The sequence below is a fragment of the Delphinus delphis genome, chromosome X, assembly GCF_949987515.2.
Source record: "Delphinus delphis chromosome X, mDelDel1.2, whole genome shotgun sequence".
Classification (NCBI taxonomy): domain Eukaryota; kingdom Metazoa; phylum Chordata; class Mammalia; order Artiodactyla; family Delphinidae; genus Delphinus; species Delphinus delphis.
The window spans coordinates 36,147,338-36,166,884 of NC_082704.1; the positions used below are offsets into that span (position 1 = coordinate 36,147,338).

Below are 19,547 nucleotides of genomic sequence, written 5' to 3' on the forward strand. Positions count from 1 at the left end.
TCTGGATGAACTGTCCATTGGTGTAAGTGAGGTGTTAAAGTCCCCCACTATTATTGTCTTACTGTCGATTCCTCTTTTATAGCTGTTAACTGTCGCCTTATGTATTGAGGTGCTCCTATGTTGGGTGCATATATATTCATAATTGTTATATCTTCTTCTTGGATTGATCCCTTCATCATTATGTAGTGTCCTTCCTTGTCTCTTGTAACATTCTTTATTTTAAAGTCTATTTTATCTGATATGAGGATTGCTACTCCAGCTTTCTTTTGATTTCCATTTGCATGGCATATCTTTTTTCCATCCCCTCACTTTCAGTCTGTATGTGTCCCTAGGTCTGAAGTGGGTCTCTTGTAGACAGCATATATATGGGTCTTGTTTTGGTATCCATTCAGCGAGCCTGTGTCTTTTGGTTGGAGCATTTAATCCATTCACATTTAAGGTAATTATCAATATGTATGTCCCTGTTACCATTTTCTTCATTGTTATGGGTTTGCTTTTGTAGGTCCTTTTCTTCTTTTGTGTTTCCCACTTAGAGAAGTTCCTTTAGCATTTGTTGTAGAGCTGGTTTGGCGGTGCTGAATTCTCTTAGCTTTTGCTTGTCTGTAAAGCTTTTGATTTCTCCGTCGAATCTGAATGAGATCCTTGCTGGGTAGACTAATCTTGGTTGTAGGTCCTTCCCTTTCATCACTTTAAATATATCATGTCGCTCCCTTCTGTCTTGGTGAGTTTCTGCTGAGAAATCAGCTCTTAATCTTATGGGAGTTTCCTTGTATCTTAGTCATTTTTCCCTTGTTGCTTTCAACAATTTTTCTTTGTCTTTAATTTTTGTCAATTTGATTACTACGTGTCTTGGCGTGTTTCTCCTTGGGTTTATCCTGCCTGGGACTCTGCCCTTCCTGGACTTGGGTGGCTATTTCCTTTCCCATGTTAGTGAAGTTTTCGACAATAATCTCTTCAAATATTTTCTCTGGTCCTTTCTCTCTCTCCTCCTTCTGGGACCCCTATAATGTGAATGTTGTTGTGCTTAATGTTGTCCCAGAGGTATCTTAGGCTGTCTTCATATCTTTTCATTCTTTTCTCTTTACTCAGTTCTGCAGCAGTGAATTCCAGCATTCTGTCTTCCAGGTCACTTATCCGTTCTTCTGCCTCAGTTATTCTGCTATTGATTCCTTCTAGTGTATTTTTCATTTCAGTTATTGTATTGTTTATGTTTGTTTGCTCTTTACTTCTTCTAGGTGTTTGTTTTTTAATTATTCTAGGTCTTTGTTAAACAATGTTAAACATTTCTTGCATCTTCTCGATCTTTGCCTCCATTCTTTTTCCGAGGTCCTGTATCATCTTCACTATCATTATTCTGAATTCTTTTTCTGGAAGGCTGCCTATCTCCACTTCATTTAGTTGTTTTTAAGTTTTTTTTTTTAACATAAATGTATGTATTTTATTTTATTTATTTTTGGCTGCATTGGGTCTTCGTTGCTGCATGCGGGCTTTCTCTAGTTGCGGTGAGTGGGGGCTACTCTTCATTGTGGTGCATGGCTTTCTCATTGAGGTGGCTTCTCTTGTTGCGGAGCATGGGCTTTAGGAGCGTGGGCTTCAGTAGTTGTGGCTTGTGGGCTCTAGAGCGCAGGCTCAGTAGTTGTGGCACATGGTCTTAGTTGCTCCTTGGCATGTGGGATCTTCCCGGACCAGGGATCGAACCCATGTCCCCTGCACTGGTAGGCAGATTCTTAACCACTGTGCCACCAGGGAAGCCCCATTTAATTGTTTTTCTGGGGTTTTATCTTGTTCCTTCATCTGGTACAAAGTCCTCTGCCTTTTCACTTTGTCTGTCTTTCTATGAATGTGGTTTTCCTTCCACAGGCTGCAGAATTTTAGCTCTTCTTGCTTCTGCTGTCTGCCCTCTCCCAAACCACTTTAGCCACGACTTTTGCAAACATGAGAAAAAGCATCTGTGCCCAAGCTGTGGAAGGAAGTTACTCATCAGGGCTACTGTAAATGGTTGTATAGTTTGTACAACCGGCCATCAAAGTAAGTGGGGCTGAAATTACCAAGACCTGTGCTCACAGGTCTAGCATCACCCAGAGGACTGGTTTTTTTTTTGTTGCTGTTGTTTTCTAATTCATCACGGTGGGTAGGTCCTGCAGGGAGAATCTTTTTCTAGTTGGCACAAAGGCATCTCATAGGCTAGAGGGGACCTGTGATTACCAGAAGGGCCTAGAACAGGAGAAATAGAATCATCACCCACCATTAGGTAACTCTCTGAAAAGCCAGAGAAGTCAGCTCTGCTTAGGGTCCTGCTGCTTCTATTGTATGGAAATACCCTCTCCCAAGAAATCGCCAGAGGCCATTGCAAGGGATTGGCTAGCCTGAGCTACAAGGCAGTCAAGCTACGTTCTGAGGTGACTGGGAACGTTTCAGAGGGAGAGGCCCCATTTCCCAAAGCAATTTGAGAGCTGACCTGAATCCCTATCTCCCAATTCCCAGGCTGTCCGGTGCTGAGGAGCACATTGTTTTTATGTGCCCAGCCCACCCATCAGCTCTGAGGTCACAGCCATGGTGGCCAGGTGAGCCAAAGGACCCAAGGTCAAGGGAAAGGAGTAGACAGTATCCAACTCCCGTGACCAACAGGAGACTTCTAAGACGGGCAAAGGGGAGGCGGGAGGAGCAGGATCCTCATCTCTCCTCAACCACCAGGGCCCAGGTAGATGGGCGCAGAGGCCTGGGGGAGCACCCAGCAACCAACAATTCAAGGACACAAGGACACCCACACAGAGGCATTGCAAAGGCTTATTGGGATAGTAAGATGAATAGATTTAATCATTCTTGTTTGAAAAACAAGACATAAATTAGTATAATATAGAATTTATATATTTTATGTAGTATATATACTATATACAGACATTAGAAAATATGTTCTCTCCGTGAAGCCGAGGGAGAGGTGAAGGATGGCGGTGGAATGAATGACACAGGCGGGGCCTGAGTGGTGAAGGGGCAGGATCAAGATGTTGGGAGAAGAGGCAGACCACGTCAGCAGGCAGGGTCGCGGTGGTTGCGGGGGGCAACGGTCCCCCACTGGCTGCATCTCTGGCCCATTAAACAACTTGGTCCTGTGGGAGGAGAGGCAAGGAAGAGGGGGGCTGGCTTTTGCAGAAGGAGCTCCCCTAATCCTTGCCGGGAGGAAGCGCCACTCGGGGGGTCCTTTATCGCACTCGGGGACACCAAGGATGGGTGGGGGTTAAGCACAGTGTACATCTTTATAAAACTCACATAAGAACGGAAGGTTTCACGTAAGCCTCTCACGGAATGATGAAAGAGAGGCAGACACAGGGCACGAGCTTGTGGGAAATGGGGGGTATGGAGAGGTGGATGAGAAGCAATCTATACAGAAGAAACATTGGCTTTCTTTGTTCCCTACAATGGGCAATTAGTAGGGACTCCGTGTCTTCACTCCCAGGAACGCTGTAGTGGGGGCGGTGACGGCAGCAGATGTGTGTCAAGGAGGATGCTAAACAGTGTGGATTCCCTTCCAGATGACTCTGGGGGAGTGGGGGGGGGGGGAGAGAGAGAGAGAGAGAGAGAGAGAGAGAGAGAGAGAGAGAGGTGCCGGACTGCACCAGGTAAGGCGCTCAGCTTCTTTTCTTAGAGAGACAAATCCACAGGGTCAATACACAGCCAAAAGCATATACTCAGGGTTAACATATCACGCTAGCTTCCAGAAGTTTAAGATATAGTCATCAACAGCCCCCCTGACCCCTCCCCCCACCCCTCCCCCCCACCCCCCACCCCCCATCTGTAGCTAAGTCGGACTCCTAAGGACAGTCTGTCTGGTAGAGAGATGTTGAGAGGAGCCGCACGCCGGCAGCGACAGCCCCCGCGCTGGGCTGGGCCAGGCGGGCTCTGAGGCCTGCGCTGGGTCTCCCCAGGGCAGACGTGTTCACCAGGTACCTTACCCAGAATGAGCGGGGTGATCCCAGATGCTTGCTCCCTAGTGGACTGAGCCGCCCTGCCTGTCAGCGAGGGGCAGGGCACTTTGGGGATGGCTGGTGTGGAGCTACTGGGCCCGGGGGCGAGCGCTCCCTGAGGCCGCCAGCCTGCTGGGCCGGCCACAAACAGCTGAGTGCGGCTGTTTTCTGCAGACCCACTACCCGGGCACAAGCCCTCCGGGGTGGCTCCTGCCGAGTTAGTGTGAGCCCAGGGTGGGTGGGCACGTCTGGACTGCGTGCCCGAGCCTCTCCGCTCGCTCGGCGCTGTGGCCTGCTGCTACTGCCACTGCTCCCCAGAGGGGCACAGGAGCCAAGAGGAGCTCAAGGCCCACGGGCCCCCTGCTTCAGGCCCGCCTCCCTCCGGCTACCACGATGGAGCAGGAAGTGGACCCGACGTCACGTCTCAGCCCTAGAGAAGAGAGGCAAAACAGATCTGCGGCGGGCGTGGTGACGGGGGAGGGGGGGCCTTGGCCCTCACAGTGACGCCCAGAGGCCAGGGAAGGGGTGAGGATACCCAGGGTGGCAGTTGCCCGGAGCCCTCAGGGACAGCCTCAATGCACGGAGCTGTCACTCCCTGGAGACTGAGGGCTCTGGGACCCTGACTGGCCCAGCAGACACCTATACTCACCACAAGATGCAAAGACCACAAAGCTCAAACCTGGGGCCACGGTTGGGGAAGGGGGGCAGGCCCGGGCAGATGGCCTACTTGATAAGGGTTTTTAAGGAGCGGGTGAATGTGCTCATAACAGTCGCTGAAGTGGGGGAGCCCGGCGTGTGCCCTGCGGCTGCTGCCTGCTGCTGCTGCTTAAGGCTCCGGGCGGTGGACTCCTCGGCTGCGCGCAGCAGGAAGGTGTAGTTCCTCACCACCTCTTCCACCTTGGCCAGCAGCTCTTGGCGCTGGGCCTCAGAGCGCACGATGAACACCAGCCGCACGAACGTCTCAATGAGGCTGCTCAGCACCTGGAAGCTGCCCGTGATGGCCGCCAGCATGTGAGTGGGGCTCTTGTCCACGTTGGCCACGCGGCGGCAGGAGGCCCGGAGCTCCTTGAACTTGAGAGCCAGCTCGAGCTTGTACTCAGAGATCTGGGAGACGTAGGGCTTGGGGGCGCGGGCCTCGGGGCTGGCCACGCACTGCCTCAGGACCGTCAGCAACTCGTTGGTGTCCAGCCGGGCGGCCAGGAAGCCGTCAGGCAGGCCGTAGGCATGGGCCCGCAGGGCGTTGATCTTGGCCAGGCTCCCCTCGAAGGTGGACACCCGCAGGTCGATCTCCTGGGTGCGGGAGGCCTCCGGGCTGCTGCAGGTGGCGGCATCCAGCACCTGCAGGGTCCTGCTCACCACGGGCACCACCTGTTCGTCCAGCTTCATGCCGGGCAGGATCTTCATGGGGATGGAGTAGGAGAGCTCGTCCTTGCCATCGCTGGTGTCATCCGCCATGTCGCACTTGCGGTAGTAGAAGCAGTAGCGGATGGAGCAGCACTTGCCACTCTCACTGTCCTCGTCCAGCTCCGCGGGCTTCCGGTACACCTCTTCCGGCAGTGAGAACACGGCCATCTGTCTGGGGCCTTTGGTCTCAGGGGCAACGTGGACGTAGGAGGGGTCTCCCAGGGTCGGGGATTCCAGTGACATGCTTTTGGGACCCACGCCTAGGGGGAGGCCTGCCTCTACCTCCCTGGCCTCCCTGGGCAGCATGCCCAGGGGTGGGTGCGGGTAGACGTCCGAGGTCAGCGAGGCCCTGTCGCCCTGGTCCAGCTCACTGATGCTGTAGCGGCGCATCAGTTTCCTGTAGTTGGGAGCTCCTAGACACTCGCCCCCCGAGGCACATGTGGTCAGGCATGAAACCCCGCTCTCAGGGTCCGATCGGCACTCTCGGGATTCCAGGCTGGTGGAGCGCATGCGCCGGACACTGGTGGGGCTGCCGAGGCTCAAGCCTAGGCCGGCCTCTGGCTGCCTCTGGGTCGGGGGGACCCTGTCCCTCTCCCTCCCCCGGAGGCCGGGCACCGGCGTCTGGGGGGCCTGAGGCCGGGCCCCCCGGCACATGCGCTTGCAATCACAGCTGCGCCTCTGCTCTCGGGACATGCCGGGCCCCTGCTGCACGGGGCTGCTGCGGAGCTGGCAGCTGCAGCGGCCTGGAGCTGGGGGTTGCAGGTACTCGGTGCCCGACAGCTCCCCTTGGCTTGGTGGCTTGAGAAGTTCCTCAAGGAACTCCAGCTCATACTGCTTCACCTTCTGCAGCTGGGCCTGCCGCTCATCGGTCTCCTTCTTCTGGCGGGTTGGGAAGGTGGCAGAGAATAAGTTGCGGAGCCGGAAAGGGCCCCGGGACGATTTGGGCTTGGTGGAGCCTTCGGAGGCCAAGTGGGCTCCATCCAGGGTCGTTTCAATCTTTCTGGAGGGCATGGTGCTCACCTGCCGGCTGGCAGCCTGAGGCCTCAGCGGGCTCTGGCCTCGCTGCTGACAGCTGGGGCTCTGGCCTCGCGGCGGACAGCTGGGGCTCTGCAGAACCATGGGGTAGCCGGCTCGGGGGACCAGGCTGGTGTCTTCAAGCTTGCTGCTTTGGAGGGTGCTCTCCAGCTGCCCCTTCTCCCCCTGGCCGGAGACGGTGCCCTGCTTGTGCAGGGAAGGCTTAGCACCCTCAGGCCCGCCCTTGCCCGCCACCTCCCCGGTACCTTGCTTGCCCACTGACTCTCGACTCACTCGAGAAAGATAGCTTTTGGGAGGGAAACTTTGAATAGGCAGCCTGTCCTCTTGTGAGGAGAGGTGCAGGCTATCAGCTCGGCTGCCTGTGGGCGCTCTGGAGCCGGAAGAGACTTCTGGGCTCAGCTGCGGCTGGGAATTCCGTGAGGCCTCTGGAGCACTGGGACTCATTTTGAACTTAAGATTCTTATTGGCACTGCCGCTCATCATGCTAACTTCTGGCCTTCCCATGCTGACCTCTGACCTCCCCATGCTGGCCTCTAACCTCTCCCCACTGTTGGGGGTGCTCCCCAAGGCCCCGCCAGGGGCAGACAGACTCTTAGTATGAACCACCTGCTGTAGGGCGGCCGAGATGATGGCTGGGGTCACACTGCCCTTTGGGTCCAGGATAAGCTTGGGGCTCAACCTGACCTCCTTGGGCAGGCTCTCCCTTAGCTCAGAGACCTGCTCTTCACTGAGGGACGGTGTGGCCGCCCTCAGTGACATCTCTAGGCCCGCCCGAGTGTGGCCAGGCCCTTTGTCCTCAGGAACTGGGGACAGCAGGCTCAGATTCTTCTGCTCACTCAGCTGAGGGGACAGTGCTGGGTGCACAGCCAGGGCGTACGTTCGCTCGTTCTGTGGCTGCGCCTCTGACGGGGGCACCTTCCTCCGAGCACCAGGGGCGCCAGGACTCTGGCCTGTGACAGCTGGCTGGAGGGATGGGTTGGGATCCGGGCGCCCGAGAGAGTAAGGGGCCGTGAGAACGGCCTGGGCTGCACAGCTCTGGATCCGGAAGGGCAGGTCCTTGCGGGCCAGGAGGCTGTCCTTGTTGAGATGCTGGGCCAGGAAGTAGGTGGTATTCTGGTGTTGCTTCATGGCTGACATCACCTCCGACATGTCCGTGAGCTCCGAAGAGTTGGTTTCGTGGCCCGAGTCCAGCGACGATTCAGGGGTGATTGTGGCCAGCACAATCAGACCTGGAGGGACAGGGATAGGGTCTGCAGCACTTACTCGTGTCAAGTCCTTTCCAACCATATGTAGACAGTCTATGAGGGTCAAGGTTAGTCAGCAGGATTTCAAGCCGGAAAAAACCAGTCAGGCCTGGGGGGCCTGCAGGGCTGAGGGTGGGAGGTCGGGAGGGGAGGGGACAAAGAAAGGCAAGCTGGGAGAGGGGTGATGAAGGGCTGGAATCCGAGAGAGAAACAAAAGAGGCCTAGAGAAGATCTGGGCAGTTTGATGGCAAATTAACATGCAGATCACAGGCAAAACAACATGCTAATCATCACTATTTTTAGATTCAACAGCTAGGAAATTTTTGTTAATTGTCCTGAAGAGAGCCAGCAAAGAGAGCTCCCTCTCTCTCTGGCCCTCCTCATCTGGCCAGGCCTGCCTACAGTCCCTGCAGCTGAGGCCATTTAGCTGAGCTTGGCCTCTCTCTGGCTATCACATGGGCCTCTAGCCTGGGAGCAGCCAGTGCTTGGAGCTCCAGACTCTGAGCAAAGAGAAATGCCAGGCCTGGGGGCCGAACACATGGGGGCTGCCCGACACCAAGGATGCGCTCACATACAGAAAAGGCAGGTACTCGCTCTGGTCAGCGAGGTTCCCTCTGACCCCAATTGCTTCACCCTCTCTGTCCACACTTGCCCTCGCCTCACAGGCTTTCTCATATGCCTTATTCCTCCCTATTTCCTTCCTGTCACTGTATCACTGACCTCTTTGTTTGAAGGCATATGTGTGTGGAAGGATGTATGTGTGACTATGGGTGCATGTCTGACATCCGTGTTTGTCTACAAGATGGATGTATGTGGGTCTATAACAGGGAATAGCATGCATGCTGTATAGTTTGCCCACCGAATAATAATAACAATGATAGTGGCTACCACTTACAGAGTCCTTACTATGTGCTAGGAAGTGTTTATGTACTTTGCATGAACGATCTCATTTAATCCTCGCAACAACCCTACGTGATAGGACTATTGTTCTCAAATCCATTGAAGATGACAAAAGTGAGGCTCAGAGAGGGTTAAGTGCCTTGCCAAAGCAAAGGTGACACTGAAAGTGGTGAAGAAGCCAGGACTTGGATGCGTCTGAGAGCCAAAGCTCTTAGGCGGATAAAGGTCTCAGCCCTGAGCGGTGAGGGCTCCTGGCTCCCCTGATCCCAGGTCCCTAGGTGGTTAGTTGGTCATTTTGTTTTTCTTCCAGTCATATGCATGCTGGATGTTCTTTGCCTGTCTTCTATATGTCTCACAATCTTGCTCTGATCCTCCATCCTGGCCTGGCTCCGTAGCTGTCACGGCCCCAATCCCTGGGGTCCATCGGCAAGACATTTCCAAAGCGATAGGAATGGTGAGAGCCGGAGCTCTAGCGGGGGCTGAGCAGTAGATCCCTGCCGCAGCTTCGTCGCTCCCCCGACCCTACCTGAACTGTCTCTGGCCCATCCACTGCCCTGACACACCACGCTGACTTTGCCCTCTGCTTGGGAAGAAGAAATGTCACCTGCTGGGTCTGCCTGGCCAAGAGAAGGAAAGGGAGGCAAGAGGGAGGAGGAACGCGCTGTTACCTGCAGTCTGAGGGGCTGGGGGGTGTGGTCCATCCTCTGAGGCTGCCAGGGCTTCCAGAGCCTGCAGAGTGGACACCAGGGCATCATCTAGCTCCTGGGCATGATCTCGGACTGTCCGGGTCTGCACGCTGTCAATCAGTGTCACCGGAATCTCATCGTACAGGAGCCCATGCAGGTGGCGTCCTTGCTCCTGGCTCTGGACGGCCCGGCGCTTGGGGTCCTCTTCATCAGAACTGTTGTCTCGGAAACCAGGAGGTGGGGCAGCAATGGAAGGCAACAGCGAAGTGCTCTCATCTTCCTCCTCTTCCTCCTCCTCACTCCCGGGGGGTGGGAGGGACATCAAGTCTACCATATTGTCACGAGAGGAGCCAGACCTCCCACCTTTGCGAGGGCCCAGCTGCTCCTGGAGTTTGGCTTTGCAAGAGTCACAGTAGAAATTCAGGGCTTCAGCCCCAAGGGAATTGTCCAAAGTGTAGGAACGGGCCCTGCTGGCACAAGGCTCATGGTCTAGGCTAGCTGCATCAAAGTCATCAGGGATCACATAACCTTGGCCAGAACTCTTGGACGTGGGGTCAGACTTGGTCCGGGGCCTGGTCTCCTCAAAGAAGATTAAGTTCTCATTGACATCTGTCCGGCTTTCCTGATCCTTCCTTTGTTCCCGCATGTGGAGGTAGCAAAAGCTGACAAGCTCAGAGTCGGCAGGCGGGGGCGTGCAGCGGCTCGACTTCCTGGGGCTGGTGCCCATGCTGCCCACATAACTACTCTCCTTTTTCCCCAGGTGGCCCCCAGTGACAGGGCGGTGGGCGCTGTGCATGTAATCTAAACCCAGAAAGAGAATCAACACATGAGCCCTGGTGCTGAGGACTGTGGCTGAGTTTCCTTGGAGTCTCGGGCCTGGGTCTCTGGAGCCCAGCTGGGTGGTAGGTACTGAGAGGGAGCACTATCTGGCTGCTGGAGAGGAGGGCAAGGGGCAGCCATGCTGCTGCTGCCCCTGAAAGTAAAGTGAGTGGAATCAAATGGCCTGGGCTGCTAATAGCCCCATCACCTGTGAAATGGGAAAAGGCATGGGCTGGGGTGGGGGTGAACACCTTGGTATCTGGGCACAGCTGGACTCTTACACGGGTATGTCTGGTCTGAGAGTCAGCTGTAGGGTGAGGTTTGTTTTATGTCCCCCCTGGAACTGTCCCTGTCTCAAACCCCAATCTATTCAGAATCTGAACCACCCCCAGTGCTCTGTTACACTCGTGTTATGCTGGATCTCTTGAGGCAGAAGGAAATGAATCTGACAGGTTAGGAGTGGTTCAGTGGGTAAGTGTAAAATAGGCTAGTACAATCCCAAGAGTGTGTATTTCAAAGAGGATTTTCGATGGAGGGACCCTAAAAGAATAGAGCTCTACTAGTAAAATTCAGTGTATCTGAATGTGTAAAGCATATGAGGGATACGCTGGGATGTGGGAGGAGGGTAGGGGGAGCATTTTTGTCAACTCCTCAAATCATAGCCCTTCTCTGTATTCATACAGGGCTAGGCTGCCTGCTCTATATACATGTGGCAAAATGTTCTAGTCAAAAGTTTTTAACGATGGTAAGTGTGTGCATCTGAGAATTATCCACAGCAAATGCTTTCTTTCTGGTTTCTCTCTTTTAGTCTGTTTTGGGGACCCCTTCCCATGTTATCTGTGAGAATATACTCAGACAATGCCAATTCCCTTTGCTATCAGCAGACAGACAGACAGATGGCAGGCATTAACTTAGGCTAAGGTCATAAACATGATCCTGTTTAATCCTCACAACAACCCAGTGAGGTAGGTGCTATCATTATCCCCATTTTACAGACAAAGAAACTGATCCATTCGTTTTGTGACTTACACAAGGTCACATGAGTTGTGAATGGCAGTATGGATTCTTTTTATTTATTTCTTGGCCGTGCCACGTGGCTTGTGGGGGTCTTACTTTCCCGACCAGGGATTGAACCTGGGCCCTTGGCAGTGAAAGCACAGAGTCATAACCACTGGACCGCCAGGGAATGCCCTGGCAGTCTGGATTTGAGCCCAGGTTTGAGGGTCTACAAAGCCCATGTTTCTTTTTTTTCTTAAACATCTTTATTGGAGTATAATTGCTTTACAGTGGTGTGTTAGTTTCTGCTTTATAACGAAGTGAATCAGTTATACATATACATATGTCCCCATATCTCTTCCCTCTTGCATTTCCCTCCCTCCCACCCTCCCGATCCCACCCCTCCAGGCGGTCACAAAGCACCGAGCTGATCTCCCTGTGCTATGCGGCTGCTTCCCACTAGCTATCTATTTTAAGTTTGGTAGTGTATATATGTCCATGACACTCTCTCACTTTGTCACAGCTTACCCCTCCCCCTCCCCATATACTCAAGTCCATTCTCTAGTAGGTCTGTGTCTTTACTCCTGTCCTGCCCTTAGGGTCTTCATGACCTTTTTTTTGTTTTTTTTTAGATTCCATATATATGTGTTAGCATACGGTATTTGTTTTCCTCTTTCTGACTTACTTTACTGTATGACCGACTCTAGGTCCATCCACCTCACTACAAATAACTCAATTTCGTTTCTTTTTATGCAAAGCCCATATTTTTTAACCATTACCCTATAGTTCATCATGATTCTTAAGATGCTGGGGAAAAAAAGTCTCAAATGCCCTTCAAATTCCAGCTGGACAGGGTCAGTGTGTCAGTGTTGCTTTTTATTAGTGCTTACAGTCATCACAAAAGCATGGTGCCGTCACTTAACAATGGAGCCGTGAAATACATGAAGCAAAACCTGACTGAATTGAAAGGAGAAATACACAACTCAACTGCAATAGTTGGAGACTTCAATACCCTACTTTCAATAATGGATAGAACAACTAGGCAGAAGATCAACAAGGAAATAGAGGACCTGAACAGCACTATAAGCCAACTGGACCTAACAGAAATCTATAGAGAAAGGGGGAAGATGGCAGAAGAGTAAGACGCGGAGACCACCTTCCTCCCCACAGATACATCAGAAATACATCTACACGTGGAACAACTCCTACAGAACACCTACTGAACGCTGGCAGAAGACCTCAGACCTCCCAAAAGGCAAGAAACCCCCCACGTACCTGGGTAGGGCAAAAGAAAAAAGAATAAACAGAGACAAAAGAATAGGGACGGGACCTGCACCAGTGGGAGGGAGCTGTGAAGGAGGAAAGGTTTCCACACACTAGGAAGCCCCTTCGCGGGCGGAGACTGCAGGTGGCGGAGTGGGGGAAGCTTCGGAGCCACCAAGGAGAGCGCAGCAACAGGGGTGTGGAGGGCAAAGCGGACAGATTTCCGCACAGAGGATAGGTGCCAACCGGCACTCACCAACTCAAGAGGCTTGTCTGCTCACCCGCCGGGACGGGTTGGGGCTGGGAGCTGAGGCTCAGGCTTCGGAGGTCGGATCCCAGGGAGAGGACTGCGGTTGGTTGCGTGAACACAGCCTGCAGGGGGTTAGTGCACCATGGCTAGCCGGGAGGGAGTCCGGGGAAAAGTCTGGACCTGCCGAAGAGGCAAGAGACTTTTCCTTTCCTCTTTGTTTCCTGGTGCACGAGGAGAGGGTATTAAGAGCGCTGCTTAAAGGAGCTCCAGAGACGGGCACGAGCCGCGGCTAACAGCGCGGACCCCAGAGACGGGTGGGAGATGCTAAGGCTGCTGCTGCCGTCACCAAGGGGCCTGTGTGCGAGCACAGGTCACTCTCCACACCCCCCTTCCGGGGAGCCTGTGCAGCCCGCCACTGCCAGGGTCCCGGGATCCAGGGACAACTCCCCTGGGAGAACGCACGGCATGCCTCAGGCTGGTGCAGTGTCATGCCGGCCTCTGCCGCCGCAGGCTCGCCCCGCACTCCGTGCCCCTCCCTCCCCCCGCGGCCTGAGTGAGCCAGAGCCCCCGAATCAGCGGCTCCTTTAACCCCATCCTGTCTGAGTGAAGAACAGACGCCCTCTGGCGACCTACACGCAGAGGCGGGGCCAAATCCAAAGCTGAACCCCAGGAGCTGTGCGAACAAAGAAGAGAAAGGGAAACCTCTCCCAGCAGCCGCAGGAGCAGGGGATTAAAGCTCCACAATCAACTTGATGTACCCTGCATCTGTGGAATACATGAATAGACAACGAATCATCCCAAATTAAGGAGGTGGACTTTGAGAGCAAGATTTATTATTTTTTCCCCTTTTCCTCTTTTTGTGAGTGTGTATGTGTATGATTCTGTGGGAGATTTTGTCTGTATAGCTTTGCTTTCACCATTTGTCCTAGGGTTCTATCCGTCTGTTTCTTTTTTAATTAAAAATTTTTTTTTCTTAATAATTATTTTTTTATTTTAATAACTTTATTTTATTTTACCTTACTTTATTTTCTTTTATCCCCTTTCTTCCTTCCTTTTTTTCTTTTTTTTCTTTTTTTTTTTTTTGCAGTACACGGGCCTGTCACTGTTATGGCTTCTCCCGTTGTGGAGTACAGGCTCCAGACGTGCAGGCTCAGCGGCCATGGCTCACAGGCCCAGCCACTCCGCGCCATGTGGGATCTTCCCGGACCGGGGCATGAACCCGTGTCCCCTGCATCGGCAGGCGGACTCTCAACCACTGCGCCACCAGGGAAGCCCTCTTTCTTTCTTTCTTTCTTTCTACTTTTTCTCCTTTTATTCTGAGCCGTGTGGATGAAAGGCTCTTGGTGCTGCAGCCAGGAGTCAGTGCTGTGCCTCTGAGGTGGGAGAGCCAACTTCAGGACACTGGTCCACAAGAGACCTCCCAGCTCCACATAATATCAAATGGCGAAAATCTCCCAGAGATCTCCATCTCAACACCAACACCCAGCTTCACTCAACGACCAGCAAGCTACAGTGCTGGACACCCTATGCCAAACAACAAGCAAGACAGGAACACAACCCCACCCATTAGCAGAGAGGCTGCCTAAAATCATAATAAGTCCACAGACACCCCAAAACACACCACCAGACGTGGACCTGCCCACCAGACGACAAGATCCAGCCTCATCCACCAGAACACAGACACTAGTCCCCTCCACCAGGAAGCCTACACAAATCACTGAACCACCTTTAGCCACTGGGGACAGACACCAAAAACAACGGGAACTACGAACCTGCAGCCTGCAAAAAGGACACCCCAAACACAGTAAGATAAGCAAAATGAGAAGTAAGAAAAACACATAGCAGATGAAGGAGAAAGATAAAAACCCACCAGACCTAAAAATGAAGAGGAAATAGGCAGTCTACCTGAAAAAGAATTCAGAGTAATGATAGTAAAGATGATCCAAAATCTTGGAAATAGAATAGAGAAAATGCAAGAACATTTAACAAGGACCTAGAAGAACTAAAGATGAAACAAGCAATGATGAACAACACAATAAATGAAATTAAAAATACTCTAGAAGGGATCAATAGCAGAATAACTGAGGCAAAAGAACAGATAAGTGACTTGGAAGATAAAATAGTGGAAATAACTACTGCAGAGCAGAATAAAGAAAAAAGAATGAAAAGAACTGAGGACAGTCTCAGAGACCTTTGGAACAACATTAAACGCACCAACATTCAAATTATAGGGGTTCCAGAAGAAGAAGAGAAAAAGAAAGGGACTGAGAAAATATTTGAAGAGATTATAGTTGAAAACTTCCCTAATATGGGAAAGGAAATAGTTAAGTCCAGGAAGCACAGAGAGTCCCATACAGGATAAATCCAAGGAGAAACACACCAAGACACATATTAATCAAACTGTCAAAAATTAAATACAAAGAAAACATATGAAAAGCAGCAAGGGAAAAACAACAAATAACACACAAGGGAATCCCCATAAGGTTAACAGCTGATCTTTAAGCAGAAACTCTGCAAACCAGAAGGGACTGGCAGGACATATTTAAAGTGATGAAGGAGAAAAACCTACAACCAAGATTACTCTACCCAGCAAGGATCTCATTCAGATTTGATGGAGAAATTAAAACCTTTACAGACAAGCAAAAGCTGAGAGAGTTCAGCACCACCAAACCAGCTTTACAACAAATGATAAAGGATCTTCTCTAGGCAAGAAACACAAGAGAAGGAAAAGACCTACAATAACAAACCCAAAACAATTAAGAAAATAGGAATAGGAACATTAATTACCTTAAATGTAAATGGATTAAATGCTCCCACCAAAAGACACAGAATGGCGGAATGGATACAAAAACAAGACCCATATATATGCTGTCTATGTCTACAAGAGACCCACTTCAGACCTAGAGACACACACAGACTAAAAGTGAGGGGATGGAAAAAGATATTCCATGCAAATGGAAACCAAAAGAAAGCTAGAGTAGCAATTCTCATATCAGACAAAATAGACTTTAAAATAAAGGCTACTAGAAGAGACAAAGAAAGACACTACATAATGATAAAAAGATCGATCCAAGAAGAAGATATAACAATTGTAAATATTTATGCACCTAACATAGGAGCACCTCAATACATAAGGCAAATACTAACAGCCATAAAAGGGGAAATCGACAGTAACACATTCATAGTAGGGGACTTTAACACCCCACTTTCACTAATGGACATATCATTCAAAATGAAAATAAATAAGGAAACACAAGCTTTCACTGATACGTTAAACAAGATGGACTTCATTGATATTTATAGGACATTCCATCCAAAAACAACAGAATACACATTTTTCTCAAGTGCTCATGGAACATTCCCCAGGATAGATCATATCTTGGGTCACAAATCAAGCCTTGGTAAATTTAAGAAAATTGAAATTGTATCAAGTATCTTTTCCGACCACAACACTCTGAGACTAGATATCAATTACATGAAAAGATCTGAAAAAAATACAAACACATGGAGGCCAAACAATACACTACTTAATAACGAAGTGATCACTGAAGAAATCAAAGAGGAAATGAAAAAACACCTAGAAACAAATGACAATGGAGACACGACGACCCGAAACCTATGGGATGCAGCAAAAGCAGTTCTAAGAGGGAAGTTTATAGCAATACAATCCCATCTTAAGAAACAGGAAACATCTCGAATAAACAACCTAACCTTGCACCTAAAGCAATTAGAGAAAGAAGAACAAAACACCCCCAAAGTTAGCAGAAGGAAAGAAATCATAAAAATCAGATCAGAAATAAATGCAAAAGAAATAAAGGAAACAATAGCAAAGGTCAATAAAACTAAAAGCTGGTTCTTTGAGAAGATAAACAAAATTGATAAACCATTAGCCAGACTCATCAAGAAAAAAAGCGAGAAGACTCAAATCAATAGAATTAGAAATGAAAAAGGAGAAGTAACAACTGACACTGCAGAAATACAAAAGATCGTGAGAGATTACTACAAGCAACTCTATGCCAATAAAATGGACAACCTGGAAGAAATGGACAAATTCTTAGAAATACACACCCTACCAAGACTGAATCAGGAAGAAATAGAAAATATGATCAGACCAATCACAAGCACTGAAATTGAAACTGCGATTAAAAATCTTCCAACAAACAAAAGCCCAGGACCACATGGCTTCACAGGCAAATTCTATCAAACATTTAGAGAAGAGCTAACACCTATCCTTCTCAAACTCTTCCAAAATATAGCATGGGAGGAACACTCCCAAACTCATTCTACGCGGCCACCATCACCCTGATACCAAAACCAGACAAGGATGTCACAAAGAAAGAAAACTACAGGCCAATATCACTGAGGAGCATAGATGCAAAAAACCTCAACAAACTACTAGCAAACAGAATCCAACAGCACATTAAACGGATCATACACCATGATCAAGTGGGGTTTATTCCAGGAATGCAAGGATTCTTCAATATACGCAAATCAATCAAGGTGATACACCATATTAACAAATTGAAGGAGAAAAACCATATGGTCATCTCAATAGATGCAGAGAAAGCTTTCAACAAAATTCAACACCCATTTATGATAAAAACCCTCCAGAAAGTAGGCATAGAGGGAACTTTCCTCAACATAATAAAGGCCATATATGACAAACCCACAGCCAACATCGTCCTCAATGGTGAAAAACTGAAAGCATTTCCACTAAGATCAGGAACAAGACAAGGTTGCCCACTCTCACCACTGTTATTCAACATAGTTTTGGAAGTTTTAGCCATAGCAATCATAGAAGAAAAGGAAATAAAAGGAATCCAGATCGGAAAAGAAGAAGTAAAGCTGTCACTGTTTGCAGATGACATGATACTATACATAGAGAATCCTAAGGAAGCTACCAGAAAACTACTAGAGCTAATCAATGAATTCGGTAAAGTAGCAGGATACAAAATTAATGCACAGAAATCTCTGGCATTCCTATACACTAATGATGAAAAACCTGAAAGTGAAATCAAGAAAACACTCCCATTTACCACTGCAACAAAAAGAATAAAATATCTAGGAATAAACCTACCTAAGGAGACAAAAGACCTGTATGCAGAAAATTATAAAACACTGATGAAAGAAATGAAGGATGATACAAATAGATGGAGAGATATACCATGTTCTTAGATTGGAAGAATCAACATTGTGAAAATGACTCTACTACCCAAAGCAATCTACGATTCAATGAAACCCCTATCAAGCTACCACTGGCATTTTTCACAGAACTAGAACAAAAAATTTCACAATTTGTATGGAAACACAAAAGACCCCGAATAGCCAAAGTAATCTTGAAAATGAAAAACGGAGCTGGAGGAATCAGACTCCCTGACTTCAGACTATACTACAAAGCTACAGTAATCAAGACAGTATGGTACTGGCACAAAAACAGAAAGATAGATCAATGGAACAGGATAGAAAGCCCAGAGATAAACCCACGCACATATGGTCACCTTATCTTTGATAAAGGAGGCAGGAATGTACAGTGGAGAAAGGACAGCCTCTTCAATAAGTGGTGCTGGGAAAACTGGACAGGTACATGTAAAAGTATGAGATTAGATCACTCACTAACACCATACACAAAAATAAGCTCAAAATGGATTAAAGACCTAAATATAAGGCCAGACACTATAAAACTCTTAGAGGAAAACACAGGCAGAACACTCTATGACATAAATTACAGCAAGATCCTTTTTGACCCACCTCCTAGAGAAATGGAAATAAAAACAAAAGTAAACAAATGGGACCTAATGAAACTTCAAAGCTTTTGCACAGCAAAGGAAACCATAAACAAGACCAAAAGACAACCCTCAGAATGGGAGAAAATATTTGCAAATGAAGCAATTGACAAAGGATTAATCTCCAAAATTTACAAGCAGCTCATGCACCTCTATAACAAAAAAACAAACAACCCAATCCAAAAATGGGCAGAAGACCTAAATAGACATTTCTCCAAAGAAGATATAGACTGCCAACAAACACATGAAAGAATGCTCAACATCATTAATCATTAGAGAAATGCAAATCAAAACGACAATGAGATATCATCTCACACCAGTCAGAATGGCCATCATCAAAAAATCTAGAAACAATAAATGCTGGAGAGGGTGTGGAGAAAAGGGAACACTCTTGCAGTGCTGGTGGGAATGTGAATTGGTACAGCCACTATGGAGAACAGTATGGAGGTTCCTTAAAAAACTACAAATAGAACTACCATATGACCCAGCAATCCCACTACTGGGCATATAGCCTGAGAAAACCATAATTCAAAAAGAGTCATGTACCAAAATGTTCATTGCAGCTCTACTTACAATAGCCAGGAGATGGAAACAACCTAAGTGTCCATCATCGGATGAATGGATAAAGAAGATGTGGCACATATATACAATGGAATATTACTCAGCTATATAAAGAAACGAAATTGAGCTATTTGTAATGAGGTGGATGGACCTAGAGTCTGTCATACAGAGTGAAGTAAGTCAGAAAGAGAAAGACAAATACCGTATGCTAACACATATTGTGGAATTTAAGAAAAAAAAATGTCATGAAGAACCTAGGGGCAAGACGGGAATAAAGACACAGACGTACTAGAGAATGGACTTGAGGATATGGGGAGGGGGAAGGGTAAGCTTGACAAAGTGGGAGAGTGGCATGGAACTATATACACTACGAAATGTAAATTATATAGCTAGTGGGAAGTGGCCGCATAGCACAGGGAGATCAGCTAGGTGCTTTGTGACCACCTAGAGGGGTGGGATAGGGAGGGTGGGAGGGAGGGAGACGCAAGAGGGAAGAGATATGGGAACATATGTATATGTATAACTGATTCACTTTGTTATAAAGCAGAAACTAACACACCATTGTAAAGCAATTATACTCCAATAAAGATGTAGAAAAAAAAAAGAGAAATCTATAGAATATGTCACCTAACAGTAGCAGAATA

At 48.8% G+C, this 19,547-nt stretch overlaps 1 protein-coding gene across 2 annotated transcripts in view; it reads right to left on the reverse strand.

Moving 5' to 3' along the window:
* Positions 1 to 3,791: 3,791 nt before the first annotated feature.
* The window catches only part of FRMPD3 (FERM and PDZ domain containing 3), a 63,146-nt gene continuing 47,390 nt past the window's right edge, over positions 3,792 to 19,547 (reverse strand). For both annotated transcript variants that reach the window (XM_060003036.1, XM_060003037.1), the window contains 2 exons: positions 9,214 to 10,032; positions 3,792 to 7,630 (listed from right to left, as the gene is read on the reverse strand). In XM_060003036.1, coding sequence (XP_059859019.1) covers positions 4,686 to 7,630; positions 9,214 to 10,032 — 3,764 coding nt within the window. In that variant the 3' untranslated portion in view covers positions 3,792 to 4,685. The remainder of the gene's footprint in view (positions 7,631 to 9,213; positions 10,033 to 19,547) is intronic.